Genomic DNA, 18,189 nt, shown 5'->3' with positions numbered 1-18,189 from the left:
AGCACATTATCTAGCTGCATATCAAGTCTATGGTTTGAATTTATCTTTAAAAATGAGAAGTAACAAAATAATATTTATACCTGAGGGTGGTGTGGTTCAGGGGGTTAAGCCTCTATCTGGGATGTGGTTAACCCATATTAGAGTGCTGGTTTGAGTCCTGGGTATTGAGCATCTGACTCACCATCCTGTTACTACAGATAATGGTGCAAGTGCCTGGGCCCTTGCCACCCACCTGGGAGGTCTAGATGCCAATCCTTTGCTGTGATCTATCCTAGCCCTGGTCATTGCAGTCATTTGGAGAGTAAATCAGCTGATGGGAGATCTTTCCATCTCTCTCTTTCCTTCTCTCTCTAACTTTCCCATGAGGTAGACTCTGTTGGAGTTCTGGGCTCCTGGATTCAGCTTGGCTCAGCACTGCCTCACTGTACAGTTCTTTCAAGAAAATGAAAATAAGTAAACTTTTAGTTCTGTAGTCAATTCATTAACCATGTAATGTTCCCTCCACAATCAAATGGATCAGTAATGTATACAAAAGAGGAGAGTAGCACTAATGCAGCCTTTCGGTGATGACAGGGACGTAGAATGAGAGAACAGGTGATAGGTAGCCAGGCACATCTACAAATACTGAGTGATTTCACTAATGCTCACTCTGCCATTCAGTCAACTTGAACATGTCAGACTCTGATAGAGGTTAGACAAATGTTCTGTCCCTTCCTGGATTAGGCATCACCATGGGACTGCTGGTGCCCATTATATTCATGTAGATAAAAAAGAACATAAAAACTCTTGCTTCAAGTTACGAGTGTTAATATATATTTTGCATTTTCAATCCTATGATTGTTTTTTCATTGAAAAAAATTTGGCAATGAGTAGAGATTGAAAGGAAGGAATGCGTTTTAAAAAATGATATATCCTTCTCAGAAGCAGCCTTTTCTAATAACCTGATAAAAATGAAATTATGCTTTACACTTTAGGGCAGGGCTCAAAGAAACTGTGGAGCATTCAGGAAGAATGAAATCACGCATAAAGGTTTATATCATAGCTATGCCCCAACAACCATCTTTGTAATAACGAAGTTGGCCCCTGGAGCCACCCATCAGCCTGACCTCCTCAGAGAGGGGAGGGAGCTGGGAACAGCTCAGTCTCATAGCCAGAGATTCAGTCAATCATCACTACATAACAAAACCCCAATAAAAACTCCCAACATTGATGCTCAGTCAAACTCTCCTGGTGAGCTGTGTTCTGCCCATTTCCCTCCCATCTCTGTGTCAGAGTGCGTGTTCTGGCTGCACGGAAGAAGGGCAATAGCAGTACCATGCTTGGAGGCTTCCGATTTTACTTTGGTTGTAGGCAAACACTTGTAATAAGTACAGCACTTCTCTTGAGTTCTTCCATTGTGGCAGCAAATGGTGGCATCTGAAGAGGGAATGGGAATCCCCTCGTTTTTCCTCCAACTGGTCAGAAATGTAGGCTTCGGACGAGGTTTGCCCCATCCCCAGATATGTAGCTGGTGTCTGAAATATGAGCAGTCTTGTGGAGCCTATTATCTGTGAAGTTTGGTCCAACGCCAGAGACTTGCTGTCAGCAGTCATCATTGGGGTACACAAAGAAGATGCCCACAGCCCAGCCGGGGATCAGGGGTGATGAAATGAAAATAGACCATGCCCTTTGGAAGCTCAAAGGGCCAAGTCTATAGTGCCTGAGGTTCCTCCTACATGCCAGCTTGCCAAGCCAGAACATGGGGTTCACAGGGCAACTGTGCACAGTGGAGAGCTGTGTAATAACTGCTTTTGAGGCTTTGTCTCCCGCCACTTTGGTCCCCCGCCCTCTGGTAGGCTTATTGTAGTTTTTGGCCTTTCTTTTACACAGAAACTGTAACATATTGAATTATTGACCTCAGAGCGATGGCCTTTTAATGCTGGAGCTTCTCAAGCCTGCTTGCATGGCCAGGCCTCATCTCTGGCTCTGCTCTCTGTGACCCACACAGAAAGTACTCTCGATCTGTCTATTTGGTCTGACCCCTGAAGGAAAAAATGTGGAGCAGATCTGAATCACACCATGGCCTCCAACAAGATCAACTGATAGTCATGCTGAAGCAGAGCAGCTCTACTGAATTTATCCTAGACAGGCTGGCTAACAGCCAGTCTGAAGACCCATAAATGGGGTGCATAATGGTTTGGCGTTTAAGCCAGATTTTCAGGGTTGGATGGTTCTATAGTATCTTTGTGGCATTAACTGGTTGACTGAGGACTCTTACATAGAATACTTTGACCTTTGGCATATTAATGAATCCTAATATTTCTAGCAGAGAAAATTCACATAATTCACTATAAATTATTGAAATTTAACATATACATTTATTTTAAAATACATATATTTTTAATGACTAACATCTTAGGACACTTCCTAAATTCCTGAGGCTATGCTAAGTGTTTCATAAACATGACCCTTTTAAAAAAACAAACAGTATCAATTGGGTAAATCTGACATTTAAGATCCTAAGATTTAAAGAAGTAGAGCACCTTGCTTTAACACCCTCAGTTAGTGAGTAACTGAGCAATGAGGTGAACTCAAAGTTGGCCTGTTTGTAAAAAAGACTATGTTCTTTGTGAAATATTGGAAAAAGAGGGACTTCATGCATTAAAGGACTAAACTTAGGAACTCTGAAATTCAAGCTTGGACAGCAGTCTTCTTGATCAGCTGCAAGAAGAATTTTTCTGAATTGTCTGGGATTTCCTTGAAATGATAATGATGTATGCTATCAAATCGCATACAGAGGAATACAAACTTGCACTGTGTTGTATTTTATGTAGAATTAATCATTCCCTCCTCAGGGTTCCCACAGCCCATTACTAATCATGATGCTATAGAGCAAGGTGTCTCATATTAAATCTGGTAATCTACTCATGCAGTCATCACAGCGTGAACTCCCATAGCAGAAGCCTTGTGGCGTTTTACTTTTCGGCATTTAATAAACTTAGCCCAGGGTCTACTACATGACAGGACATGGGGGTTTCAAACTCTATTCTCAAGTTATGTTTTTAATTTTTTTTTACCTCTTTGGATTTCATGTAGTTATATTTCTCCTAAGTAGTGGTCACTTTTGCTTTTTGACTATCTAAAATTTTATTTTTCATGTCAATGTGGTATTAATACAAAGAGAGCAAATTCAATATAGTTCATAGTTATGATTCTAAGAATACAAAGATACTCCCTCTCCTTTCCGTCCTTCTTCCTCCCTCCCTCCCTTCCTTTCCTTCTTCCCTCCTTCCTTCCTTTATTTCTTAATTTTTGAGATAAAAAACTTTTGCTTGACATTACAGTCAAAGTCTGAATGTGCTACCAAATAAACAACTGAACAATCACAAAGTAATAATATCCCATTTCAACAGGAATGGAAGCAACAGGTATAAGTAATAATTAAATGGAAAAATGACCATTTCACCCACATAGAGTAAATTTTAAAGTAATAACAGATCATTGAAACTATAGTAGCATATTCTTAACCATTAGTTTGATAAAGATATAAAACAAAGTTTGACAAAATTATATTTGCAGAAATACTGATATACACATGTGTTTCTTTCCTTTTAAATAAAGGATTTTTCTCCCCCATATAGGGGAATTTAAGCTTCCACATGTAGGGGTTAGCACATGTTATTTGTCTTGCATATATAGAGGATACCATGTGCTATTTGTGCTTTTGTGTTCAGCTTATTTGTAGATGGTGTCCTCCTGTTGTATCCATCTTGCTGCAAATGGTAAAATTTCATTACTTTGTACAGCTGAATAATGTTGCATTCTCGTTAGACGTTTCTTTTTCTGTTCATCTGATGATGGACACCCCAGTTGATTTCATGTGTTACCTATTGTGAACAATGTTGCTATTGACATGGTGATGCAGATGTCTGTCTGATACAGTGTGGCCGTGTCTTCTGAGTGTATACTCGAGAGTGGAATTGCAGGACAATATAAAACGTCCTTTTCTAGCTTGTCTTTTTCTTTTTTCTTTACTCTCCATACTGCTTTCTACAATGGTTTCATTAATTTGCATTCTTAAATATTGGTCAATTTTTTAGTATGCATATTGTGAAGCACATAAGTTGAATTTCAGAAATCTCATGAATACATGTAATATGCACACAAAGTATTTAGTAAGTGTGTTGGAACTTCTAAAGTAAAAAGATCCATATTTTCCATCTGATTATGCAAGAGGGTTAAGATTCTGACAAAGGTAAAAGTCACTGAAGTACTGATGGAATTTCTGTATTTATATAATGCATACATTTCCTTCATACCTCTTCCTTGGTACACGTATCTTGCATGTGCTAGAGTGCTTTATCCAAAAGGAGCTGAATACCATGACCTCACAGGACTGATTGGCCCGGATGTGAGCATCTTACCGAAGTCAGTAAATTTTCTCTACAATGTATTAGAAGTAGGACATTGAGAGACTGAACACATGAGGTGTGCACAACAAGAAAAAAGGCTCTGGAAATTCAGTATTAATATCATCTTTGAGGTAATTTACAAGTTGAGTGAACAGAAATTGTCAGCTGCAATCAATAAGCAGAAAGAGACAAGATGACAGCTTGGAAATAAGTGTGGCTTTCATTTTTGGTCCTTGACGTCTCAGCCTTCTTTGGACCCAGGTGCTCCAGAGCTTCTGCTCTCAGCTTTTTTTGTAGAATTACATTCTTTTTGACTTATTTGATTAGTTATCATTAAAGATGCAGATGAAGACACAGAAAGAGTAATAGGTAGAGAGTATTCTCATTGACTGGTTCAATTTACAAATCCTTTCACTGTCTGTGTTTGTGTCAGGTTGAAGCACAGCCAGAAACTCAGCCCAGTCTCCAGAATGAATGGCAATGACCAAATGACTTGAACCATCACTGTCTCTCCAAGGATGCATTATTAAAATTCCACAATCAGGAGTCTGAACCTAGAATCAAACCATAGACTCCACTGTGGGACACTGGTGTGAACTACTTGGCCAAATACCTGACCCCAAAATAATGCTCTTGAATGTTTCCTTTCTCAATTTTTCTTGTTCTGATTCAAGTGTACTTTGTTGGAGAGGACACAGATGTGACTGGAATAAACTCTCTTCAATAAAGACAGTTACACAGATTAGGACTGAAATAGACTTCAATACATTCATTTTCCTAATTAGCATCCTCATGATTCCATCTTGTTTTCTCCTTGATTTTTTCTTTGATTTAATATGTCTTGTCTCGTCAGCTGCCTTTCTGTTTTTAACATCTTGTGAGAACAAGACAAGATTATATACATATATGCAAATTGGCTATATGTGTGAATAATTTAAATATGTGATGTTATTATCTTTTTCTAGTACTAACTCAAGGTTAAGTCTTAAGGGCTTAAGCCCTAACCTGTGAGCTTAGAAATGCTAGGAGCTTCGCCAAGAGAAAACATCTATTGATCATCCAATTGCTGACGACGCCTAAGGATACAGAGGAATGGCCATGGTTCTCAGACTGGCAGTCAAGATTCTTGGAATGGCCTCACTCGTGCTCGCTAATAGTGGCTCCTGCTGCTTCACATAGCCTACTGTGTGGTCAAATTGAAGACCTCATACTCCACATTTATCAGCTCTCTCCTGCTCATGCTGCTCCCCTCTGTTTGAAATGCTCCTCCTTTAGTAAGGGATATTGGAATCTGTCCATCTTTGCTATTTCAATGCAGATTTCACATCTTCCATGATGCCACCCATTATCTTTCTCCTTTCTATGCTGCTGTCTCTTCCTTGACCTCAGATATCAGAAACCATTCAGTCATGTCTCTGAACTGCCTTAGAATTTACTCTCTTCTGTCAGTCACCTGCATGTTATTTGTTCAAATTCATATATTCCCCCAATTAACTCCTGAGTGATTAGCCTTTTTAATGCCCCTAAGCACTTGTATATTGAACACACAGTAAGAGAGGAACACAGTGAAGGGGGATTGAGGCATTTCCCAGCCTCTGGGGAACTGTATGGGGCCTCATGTCCGAGCACAGTGGATGGTAAATGTCAGATCAGTGTAAAGAGAGATGATTGTCTCTAGTACTGTATCTAGTAAAACAAATCCACACTGGCCCTTCCACTGTAACTTTGCCCCAGCTTTCCCTGTTACCTATGTGAAAACTGTAGATGAAGCACATCAAATTAACCAAGGGATTCTGTTTGAGAATTGTTAGCAACAGCACGAACTGTTGTTGTCTGCTTGGCATTACTACAAACCAGCGAGGGAAAGTAATGGAAACCATCCTAAGAGAGACTCAAAATGATTTTGAGATGAGACATTGACATTGCTCATCCCTCATCTGCTGGAGCAGCAGAAGGAAAAGGGTGAGCAGCAGTGAGAGCAAGCTACACATCTGTACCTGTATTTTGGCAGGTCAAGCATGGAAGATGCAGAATTGAACCCAACCAGAGCTATCCTCAGGGGAATCTGCTTCAGAAAAAAAAATCCTGATGGACATTGTGGGGAGGGAAGGAGAGAAGGAGGGAGGGAAGGAGAGAGAGAAAGAGAGAAGACAGAGAGATAGATAGAGAGAGACGGGGTGGGGGGAGAGGGACCACTCATTTTCAGAGAGGTTTATTATAGAACAATCCACAGGGAAGCTCTAAAGAACTCACTGATAAAAATCATGCAAATTTCCTGGATGTAGATGTTCATTACAGAATATCTGACAGGGAAGAACTACAGACTTCCACATAATTACAAACTCCTTTGCTCTTAATTCTCTCATTCCCGAAAGCAGGTATGGAAAGTAGGTTACACAGGGGAAGCAAAGTCTAATGGCTTTTTTTTCTCTCTCCCTCGGCTTGTTCTGAACCATAGGTCAGTCTTGATCCAGGGAAGAGAAAAGCTTTGAATTGATTGAAAACATGAAATGGTAGTTTATAATGCTTAGATTTTTAACATCTAAAGATGAGGTCATTTTAATACCTGGAATTGGTCAGAAAATAATCTGCCCCTAGAATACCTGAGCTGGCAGAGATGGAATAACAATAGTGTTGGAAGGCAGAGGGCAAAAAACAAACAATAAATACTCAATTCTGCTTCTCCCATCTTCACTATTTTCCCCTGACTTCAATCCCATTATGGAACTAGTTGTAATAGTAATTGGACAAAGTGCTGTCACTCTGAGAGTACATTAGGCTTGATCAACCGTACATCTGAGGCTTTTTTCTCCTAATGGCAATAATGGCACTGGCATGAGTCATCCCAACACTCCCAATGAAGCCACCAGGGAAGAAGATGCTGAGTTTCTCAAGGTGACCACTTGGCATGACAGTAAACAGGCTAAACCTATGGGAAAGAGTTAAATAGCCTCACCAGCTGGGGTCAAATCTATAACTAGTATATGGAATTAAGAAGGCAAAACTTTAAAACCTGCTCACAGGTACAAAGCAGTTCTGACACAGGAACAGAACTATCATGCATGCTTATGGATTTTTGGTAATATTTCCTTTCAAGTGCTTATCAACCTAGCTAGTCTTCTCAAAGGAAGAAGAGGGAGAGAGGGGCAGAGTGAGGTCCCTCATGTTGAAATGAAAGCATTGTATAGTGCTGTTCACATTACAAGCATTCTATCTGCTCGCCACTACCCTCAAAGAACATATATCTGAGGAAATGATTTTTAATTATTGGTAGCTCATTTTCTTAAGGTCACAGAGTTCTGGAATGGTGGAAGAGGTACATGATAATCCCCTCCATGATACTGCTCTTAGACCAGTTGTGTAGTTTTAGAACCCCGTAGTATTTCTTTCTGTATTGTTGTTACATCATTCACAAGTTAATGATGCAAATTGCTTAAAGATATCCAACACTGTAGAAGCAATACCATTGATTCCGAATTTTCTAGGCTGTTATTATTAAAATGCATCGATAAGTAATCTTTAATAGGCTATGAATAGACATTTCAACCCTAAGAAGCAAAATTAATATTATATCTCTGTATCTGGTAAATTTTGTCACTGGGTTGACGTAATTAATGATTCATATATTTATTTCATGCTTTAAGACGCTACATGAAATTCTCAAGGTTATTAAAATCAAGCATTGCCTGATGCTTTACCTGTTATTCTTCATTACAATTCTGTTGTTGAACAAGGAACAAGAGATGACAATGCCATTCTTTTTCTTTGCTTGTTTTTGAGGCCATTGCCTTTCTCACTTATTAAGAGTTAGTGCCAAGCCCTGAGCTCCTTGATAGGAACTGCTTTATCAGTGTCACCTCACAGGGAGGAAATGAACAATAGCTACTGTAAGCCACACCTCACTTTTGTGAGAATTCTCCCAGAATAAAATGCTGGCATTTGTTTTCACATGTCAAAAACCTGGCAAAAATCTGGTTTCATGTCAATGTGAAGCATAGCTGAATAATGAAAAGTGACCTTTGAGTTTTAAAAATATATAGCTAGAAGATTTCTCATTCGTTTTTCTATGTGCAACATACAAACTTACAAAGAATTCAGAGTACATTGACCATATCTTGAGGCTAAGGAATAATAATCACCCAGGGATTTTTAAAAGTCGAGTTAGAAAATTTCAAGTGTCTACTCACCCTCATTATTACTTTCAAAATGTTATGAAATTTTATCACAAGTGATAAAGATGGCTCTTTCTCAGTGAAGTTATTTGCATATATCTAGATGTCCATAGATAAATACAAATAATAGACTCTGCTAAAGGGCTTACTTGTTAAGCAGACCATCAACGTAATGGCTACATCTTGCATGAGATACTGGTAATTTCCAAAGAGTTGCAGTTGCTGAAAAAGAAAAAAAAAAGTAAACATTATCAATCCCATCACTGTTCTTCAAGTAGTTAGAAGGCAACTTAGCAAAAGTCATCAGCATCTTATTGAACAGAGAAGCATAGAATACTTCTCATATTGATTCATTCAATACCGTACTAGTAACAAATGTCAGTCTTCATTGAACCACCTCCTCTTCATGCATTAGATTTGGCAGTGGTAGTCTCAGCCTGGGCAATTCTCAAACTAAGATATTAAAGCCTTAAAAACTCCTTGGGGAATCTTGAGATACATAAAATTAGAAATCAAAATCTTAATACACTCAGCAGGTATTACTTTCCATCTTTACTCAAGAATTGAGATTGTAACATGTAACTGTTCTTCAAAGGGTTGACAAAGAAATGGAATTAAAATACAAATTTAAGGAACCAGCACTATGGCCCAGGGGGTTAGACTGCCACCTGTGCCACTGGCGTACCATGCAAGTATCAGCTCAAGTTCTGACTGTTCCTCCAACCCAGCTCTATACTAACGTGCCTGAGAAAGGAAAAGTTGGATGGTGGAAGCCATTGCTCCCTGCACCCTTGTGGGAGACTCAGAAAAATCTTCCGGCTTCTGGCTTCGAACTGACTCAGCTTTGCCCATTGTGGCCATTTAAGGAGTGAGGAAGTAGACAGAAGATCTTCTCTCTCTCTCTCTCTCTCTCTCTCTCTTTGTCTCTCTCTCTCTCTCTCTTTCCCCTTAACTTTGCCTTTCAAATCAATGAAATGAATCATTTAATATACGCTGCAGAAGTATTTTGAAATCCATGCATCTGATTTTTATATGCAGATTTTCCGTAAATATTGTGCAGATATTTTAGGTGACTTCAACGTGTGCATCAGATGGGTTGGGGAACTTCACACCAAGTAAACTTGTCTTTCAGTTCTGCTTTTCTTAACTTTTTGAAGCATGCTCCTACTTCTCCTGCAGTCTATTCATTTCCACAAAGTGAACAAAAGACTTCCCCATGTATGTCCACTGCAGCCCTCAGTCTGGTAACCTTGCCTTTCTAAGGTGTCCATAGACATAAAACTTTTTTCAAGTTCACAGTCAAGAAGCAGAAGCATTTCATTATAAAAGCCAAAGCATTATTCTCTTGAAACTTGTCTTACTCTACCTTTAGCAATCAGGTCTGTATGTTTACTTCTTAAGTGTTGATCGAGCACTAAACTATAACTTTATTCTGAGCACATCATAGACCAGATTTGTGTGTACAAAACATATTCACATTGCTATCGGGCCACACTTGTTTTGATGTACAGCGTCAAAGTGAATGACTCCACAGTGGATTATGATTCAAATTCCATCTGTGGAAACCCTTGAATTCAAGTTTTGTTTTGGTGTTTTCCAAAGGCTGGAATAAATTCTGTGAACTCTTCATTTCCAATCCTTCATCTTTCTTTTTTACCTTTCTTTCTCATATCCATTTCCTTTGTTTCCCCTGAATCTTGGAAGAGATGGAACAAGGAGAATCTATTAGAAGCAGCCTTAGTTTTCTTTTTACTCCAGGACCAGCATGCTCCTTTAGTGAATCTTTGGAGTGATTTGAAAATAATTGACCAGGTAACTTTTCCAGGAGCACATTTTGGTCAAGGGTAAGAATTAATTTATTTTCTGGACAAAGGCAAAATGTGAATACAGATTTTCTGATATCCAGCTTGGTCCCTGTTTCTCCTTATTGGACTGCTGCACAGTAGCCCTCTGTGTGTGTGAACTTTGTAAGCAGCAATCCACCAGGTGACTCAAATATCACATATTAAAGTCAAGTAGCTCTTTTGCTGAAGTGCTTTGGGCCTGTTCAGTAATTTCACTGTACAGTGAGCTATGATTTTGGAATAATGGAGATTACCTTCAACCTATATATAATTATCTCAAGCAGCAAATTAATTGTTAAAATCTTATTACTATTTAATTTAAAGAGTGCTTGTTTTTTAGTTTTAGAAAATTGCTAATCCTTTACTAATGACATATCTAACTGTATACATTCTGAAATGTAATGAACAACTTAATATAGGAGGTTTTTAGCATTCCAGTCTTTATAAGCCAAATAAAACTTATCTATTTTATCTCTTCTCAGTCTTCTACCAAAAATATTCCACCCTTGGAGACTGATCCATTTCCCACCAGTTATATTTAGACTTCTCTGAAGTGCTCATGATACTGCAAGTGAAGAAACAGGGACTTGGAGAGATCAAGTATCTTAGGTTATCGGGAGAAAATCAACATCCTAGAATAAAAGATCCACATCTACTTCTTTGGGGTTTTTTTTGAAGATTTATTTATTTTTACTGAAAAGTCAGATGTACAGAGAGGAGAGACAGAGAGGAAGATTTTCTGTCCGCTGATTCACTCCCCATGTTTCCACAATGGCTGGAGCTGAACCAATCCGAAGCCAGGAGCCCAGAGCCTCTTCCAGGTCTCCCACATGGGTGCAGGATCCCAAGATTTTGGATCATCTTTGACTGCTTTCCCAGGGCACAAGCAAGGAGCTGGATGGAAAGCGAAGCTGCCGGGATTAGAATCGGCAACCATATGAGACCTCAGCCTGTGCAAGGAGAGGACTTTAGCCACTAGGCTATGGGACTAGGCCCACATCTACATATATAACTTCATATTTCAGTCATCATTAAACCAGGGCCCTAAGTCTACAGACAGCTATTTTGAGAAATGCCATTTATTTATATAACTGTAAACCTAGGAGCCACACCCCCAAATAAACTAGAAATGTAAATAACATGACTGGGAACATAGGCTTTTGCTTCTTACCCAATAGAGCAATGATGTACCAATGAATTGAATTATTCCGTACATGGTCAAGTATTTAAATACCCCAAAGGATGAAACCAGAGCAGCTCGGCCTTCTCTGTTGAAAAATAAGGTTAATAATTGACTATGTGTCATATACAGCTGCCAGTCTTTTATATTTCACAAGGACTTTAATATAAATATAATTATTCCCTAAAGATCACTGATGTATATTAACTGAATCACCGATTCAGCTTCTCACTTGTTTAACCACTCATCTATTCATTCATCCACTCTCTTTCAAACATAACCAAACTCATGGATTCACTTTTTAGTTTCTGGCTTGTGCGTGCCAGCGACAGGCTAAGAGCCGTGGCAAACATGAACTAAATCAGGCATGCGCCTTCCTCTCAACAAGCTGACAGTGAAATAAGAAGTTTACTCTGTTTGTTATGGACACAGTACGACATTATAAGATGTAAAATATCAAGTGCTGACTTGATTGCAATCATTACACTGTAACAACTCACTTCCTAGAGGCCCTTAGAGACATAAAACTAATGGATCCCCTCACTTTCCCAGGGATGTCGATGTGACGCTAACATTTGAAATGAAATAGATTTTGTTGGCTTCAACATCCCAGGAAGAACCCAAGGTAATCATCTGAGCTGCTGTAGCACCTTAACAAGTAGATATTGTGCCCTGTTAAAAAGTCCCACTTGAGCTGTGATCCCTTTATCTGAAGCTTTGTTGGGTGGGAATTACTCTGGGCAAAAGTGTGAGGCAGGAGCACATGATGAGGGGAGAGCTTGGAAAGCTGTCCCTCCAGGCAGAAGAAAATTTACATGTCAGGTGACCCACACATGGTTCTGGTTCTCCATTACCCACTTTATTTAATGACTGCTGACACAACCAAGGTATGCAAAGGCAAACCTGAAAGTCAAATTATTAACGTCTCTTCCAAAGCCAAGATGAAGGGGTGCTCACAGATCAGAAGCTTAGTCCGTACAGGTGAATTGGGGCTTTTAACATTTAGTTATTTATTTTTGTTTTTGGAAAGGAATATTTACAGAGGGAAGGACACACACACACACACAGAGGGGTTGAGAGAGAGAGAGAGAGTCTTCCATCTACTGGTTCACTCCCTCAAGTGACTACAAAGTCTGGAACTGAGCTGATTCAATCCAAAGCCGTGAGGTTTCCTGTTCTGCCTCCCTAGGCTGTAAGCCGGGAGCTGGATGGGAAGTGAAGTAGCCAGAACACGAACTGGCACCAATATGCAATGTTGGCATTTGAAGGGGGAGAATTAATGAATCAAGCCATTGAGCTGGGCCCCCTAATATTTAAACAGTGTTGAAAGCTGATAGACACTCAAGAGCTACCCAGACTCAGATATTTCATTGTATAGTAATAGAAATTTTATTGCATACTACCAGAAGATTTTAAAAGGCCATTATATTGGGCCCGGCGCGGTGGCGCAAGTGGTTAAGGTCCTCGCCTTGCACGCCCAGGATCCCATATGGGCGCCGGTTCTAATCCCGGCAGCCCCGCTTCCCTTCCAGCTCCCTGCCTGTGGCCTGGGAAAGCAGTCGAGGACGGCCCAAAGCCTTGGGAACCTGCACCCATGTGGGAGACCCGGAAGAGGCTCCTGGCTTCGGATCGGCATAGTATCAGCCCGTTGCGCTCACTTGGGGAGTGAATCATTGGACGGAAGATCTTCCTCTCTGTCTCTCCTCTCTGTATATCCGCCTTTCCAATAAAAAAAAAATAATAATAAAAAATAAATCTTTAAAAAAAAAAGCCATTATATTTTAGAGGGTAAAATTTCTACTATCACTACTGGTTCAAGTCCTCCCTACTTCGGGTCCAGCTTCCTGCTAACACGCTTGTGAAGCAGCAGAAGATGGTCCAAATCCTTGGGTCCCTACATGCATTTGGAAAACCTTGGCTTTGGCCTGGCCCAGCTCCAGATATTGAGGCCATTTGGGGAATGAACTAGTGGACAGAAGAATTCAATCTATATTTACTCATCCTTCTTCTTATATAACTTTGCCTTTCAAATAAATAAAAGAAATAAATTGGACAAATACTGCAGGTTTTGGTAGGAGAGGAATCAGGACACTTTGGGTAGATGTTCTTCGTCTTCTCCACCAGACTGTAAGGTGCTGCTGGTAGTTAGGACAGAAGCTAAGCAGAAAAAGGGTACGTGTGTGAAGGCCTGGATTATCCTCGCTGAGTTTAACAAAAATTGTGATTTTACCTTTTTTTGTAATTGTGTACATTTCCAGGAAAATTAAGACATCCAGACTTGAAGAAACCACACACACACAAATTCCAAATAAAAATCTGGAGTGTTTGCATCAGCCTTTTAACTCATTGCTTTTGTTAATTCTTTAGAACTTACAAGTGACTCATGAGTTGACTTACATGTTCAGCAAACACTCATTGATCGTTCTTACAAAGACATCAAGAAGCGAGGCACATGCTTGATATAGAATTGAGAAAGACGTAGACCCTGCACCAAAGGATCTGAGTAGTGGAAACCAGTAAGTCAAACTTCAGAGGACACAAATGCAACCTTGAGAGTGGGCTTGTAGTGCAGAGGGTTAGATTGGCACTTGAGACCCTGTCCCCTGGCAAAGTACATGATTCAAAATGCCATGCTGCCAACCCAGCTTCCTGCTAGTAGGCTATGGAAGCAGCTGAGGATGGCCCAAGTGCTTGGGTTCCTGTTACCCAGGTGGGAGATTAGCTAAAGTTCTTGGCGTCAAGCTTTTTTGAGCTGGCCTAGCCCTGTATGTTACAGAAACTTGCAGAGTGAACCCATGAATGTAAAATACCTGTCTTACCCTCTTTAAAAAAAAACCAACAGCAATAGAAAAGCCATGCTTTTTTCCATTTTCCACAAACATTTTTGTTCTTATTATTTTCTATGATACAATTTTATAAGCATAGGATTTCCTCTCCCTTTTCCTTTCCTCCCTCCCTGTTTCTTCCTCCCATCGATTTTTCCCATATTATCACCATAATATAGTCCTTTAATAACAGTTAAAATTTTAACATTCTGCTATATCACAGCATGATAGCATGGCATGATAGCATGGCATGCCATGAAATATCATGGCATTTATAGGTATAGGCAAAGGTACAAAATCCAGTGTTAAAGTACATTTAATTGATTCATTGAGAGTCCTTTTATTTGGGAGTAGAGATGCATACTGCAACATTTTTTCACTTCATGGTATGGTAGTTTCCAATTATTTAACTAATATATGAGAATATATGTACATACTTACCTATATATCTATTGTTTTGTATTTTGCATGAAGGCTATCATATCAGAGAGAACATATGGTCTTTGTCCTTTGGAACTGGTTTATCTTACTGAGCATAATGGTCTCCACGGGCTTCTGCTTCTAAAACTATACCTCATTTCCACCCAGTGTAGCTTACCCAGAAGTAAGATTCCACCAAGAATACCAATGCTAAAATAAGTCTAACTAAAGCATACCTAGCTTTCATGGATCTATGAAATAGAGAAGCAGGGAGTCTCTAACCTAAGTCTCCCTAAGTTATATCTTACTAGAAAAATTTTACATCACAACTTGTGTTTTCTAAAAAGGCATATTGTATTCATAAATGCATTGGATCACATCAGAATGACAGAGTATATGAAGTTCCAATTTCACAGGTTTTTGAATGGACCTGATAGGAAATTTCTAAAACTCCCTATTGAAGCTCCCTTTACCTGGCTTAACCTTTACAATTTCCATATGAAAATTCTCTGGTCCAACTGGGCTAACTTGTACCTGCACTCTCCAGTTACAATCTTAATTATTAATGTGTCTCTTCCCTTATTCCCATCTGCAATTTCTTCCCAACACACTTCTGTTTACAGAAGTCCTACCCAGCCACCATGTTTCAACACCCTTTTAAAACCTTCTTACTTGGCTTAAATTCACTTACTCAAACTACCACAATGTTTACTGTATATTTTGGATATGACTTCATTTAAAGCACTCTTATTAAGCAATTTGCATGCATCAAGTATGAAATTCTTTATTTTGTAAGAAATCTATTATACCTATATACTTTACTGGGATGTGAATCCTCATGACAAGGTTTTGCCCCATTTTTTAAAAGTATTTGTCTTATATTTTATTTATTTGAAATGTAGAATCACAGACAGGAGGAGAGACAAAGAGAGTTCTCATCTTATGGTTCATACTCCAAATGGCTATGATTTCCCAGACTGAGCCAAATCTCAGCCAGGAGCCAGGAGCTCCTTCTGATCCAAGCTCTTGGGCCATCAATTGCATTGGGAGATCGGTTAAAAATGGAGCATCGAGGATTTTAACTAGCATCCATATGGGATGCTGTTGTGCTACAATGCTGGACTCACTGTCCCACTCTTTGTCTAACACATTTTCAAGTACAATGCTTAGTGAGATCTGTGAGTTATGTTGATGATGGAAAATAAGAAATAGGGTGACATTTCCAAGAACTATCTTTATCTAATCACTGTAACATCAATATTAAGGCAAAGAGACAGTGTGAGAAAGGGTTAGCCACTTTGCATAGACAAACCAATAAGACATAGTGCCCTGTTGATTCAGGATGAAGAAGAAGAAGAGAGAAATAAATATACTCTGGGAATCTGAATTTCAGTGACTGATTCAGTGGAACCAATCATTCACAGAAACTGGTAATATGGGAGAATCAAGATGGCAGAATAGGGTAAGAACACATTTACACATTTACTTCACCAGGGCAAAGCATAGAGAGCACACTTAATAAAATAAGAGAAGACAGGCTGATGGCAGAGGGGCACCTGGAGACTGATGGGCTTGGAAAAGCAGCAGAGACAACAGTGTGATGTTGCAGTGATGAGATAGCCCAACAGCAGTCAGCAAGCAACAAACTGAGCTCCACCAGTGGCCAGAGCTCCACCAGCAGCCAGGTGGGAAGGAGTTCACTGGAAGCTCAGCAGGTGAACCCAGGCAAAGAACTGCCCATCCTGCCAATTTGTTTGATTCAACTAGGTACAGAGAGAGCAGCAGATCCCAAATAGGTGATGCAGGAACAGCGTGAGTTTCACAGCCCACACCCACACCACAGTCATATTAGGCACCAGCTTGTGTAGGAAGCAAAGGCTGTGAGATGGGACTGTGCATGCACTAAGCTGGGAGTGAACTCATTTAGCTCAGTGCATTGCACCGATGTGTCATCTTCCAGGTTCCATCCAAAATAGGTCTGCATATCCACAACTTCACCAATGGAACATCAGGCACCACTTTGTACAGTGTGGAAAAGGCTATGAGACTTCAGGGACAACAGTGAGAAAATCCACTTCCAGCTCAGTGCATTGTACTGGTCCTACAGGGAAAATAATATTGACTTTGGAATCCTATGGGCCAAAATAGTTCTGGGTGGCCCTCAGACTTAACAATCAGCAAGTTCCAGCAATATCAACACCACCAGCAACCTAGCTATTTAGGACACCATGTATCTCCCTAATCCTGGGAACTGATTAAACCAGAAGTTGGACAAAGGTTGTACAGAAAATGTACAGCCACAGCAGGGGGTCACAGGAAGTGGAGACTGGCAAGCCTGGGGCTGGAGCCATGGAGGCCATGGAGGAAGCCTAAAAAAAGAATATAAGCATGAGACATTCTGGAAAGAGTGGCACAAATGACTACAAATAAAGAGCTGGGTACCAAACACAATCAGTAAAATTGAACTGTACACCTGTGGGTGATACAGCTTAGAAATCTGTCCTAAGGAAAATCTGCTAACCAGAAATACAATGACCAAGAGCAAAAGAAGAGACAGGGGCACAATGAATATTACTGAAGACTCTCCTGTGAAGGAGCAAAAATCATTGCCAACCTCAGAGTTAACTGAGTTAACTGAGGAAGACAGTGAGAAAATGGTTGATACAGAATTCAAAACATTTCTTATAAAGCTGCTTATCAACAATGAAAAGCACATACAGGAGTTCCAGGAATTCAAGGAATATGTTATACAGGAAACAGCAACACTAAAACAAAATCAAATAGAATTATTGGAAATGAATGACACAATAGAGCAGATTAAAAATTTAATAGAAAGCTCCATAATAGGGTAAGTGAGGCAGAAGAGTCTCAGAATTGGAAGATATTTCTTGTCGCAATGTAGAAACAATCAAAAGCTGGAAGAGGATTTGAGTTAAACTAAGAAAAGCATGCAATAATAAAGATAAACTATGAAAAAGTCAAATATAAGAACTATAGGAGCGTCAGAAGGTGCAGAAAGAGAAGCTGGGATTAAAAATGCATTTAAGGAAACAACAAAAGAAAACTTTCCTAATATGCAGAAAGAATTGAGAAACAACATTCAGGAGGGGCATAGAACTCCCAACAGAATTGACCAAAAGCGATCTTCACTGCAATGAATGATAATCAAGCTCTCTTCAGTTGAGCACAAGGAAAAGATCCTTAAATACACACATAAAAATGTCAACTGACATATAGAGGAATGGTAATCAGACTCACAGCTGATCTCTCAAAGGAAACTCTCTAGGCCAGAGAGAATGGAGCAAAATATTCAGATTCTAAGAGAAAAACTATCAGCCCAGAATAATACCCAGCAAA

The 18,189-nt window shown here is 39.6% G+C and overlaps 1 protein-coding gene across 1 annotated transcript in view; it reads right to left on the bottom strand.

Moving 5' to 3' along the window:
- Nucleotides 1-18,189, bottom strand: part of ATP13A5 (ATPase 13A5) — a 106,691-nt gene that overhangs the window by 9,807 nt on the left and 78,695 nt on the right. Inside the window, exons 24-25 of the mRNA XM_041002818.1 lie at nt 11,579-11,675; nt 8,713-8,785 (exon numbers count right to left, since the gene is read on the bottom strand). Coding sequence (XP_040858752.1) covers nt 8,713-8,785; nt 11,579-11,675 — 170 coding nt within the window. The remainder of the gene's footprint in view (nt 1-8,712; nt 8,786-11,578; nt 11,676-18,189) is intronic.

Source organism: Ochotona curzoniae, unplaced genomic scaffold (genome assembly GCF_017591425.1).
Source record: "Ochotona curzoniae isolate NIBS_2020 unplaced genomic scaffold, NIBS_Ocur_1.0 scaffold_2587, whole genome shotgun sequence".
Taxonomy (NCBI): Eukaryota; Metazoa; Chordata; class Mammalia; order Lagomorpha; family Ochotonidae; genus Ochotona; species Ochotona curzoniae.
This window is presented reverse-complemented; position numbering and strand designations above follow the sequence as displayed.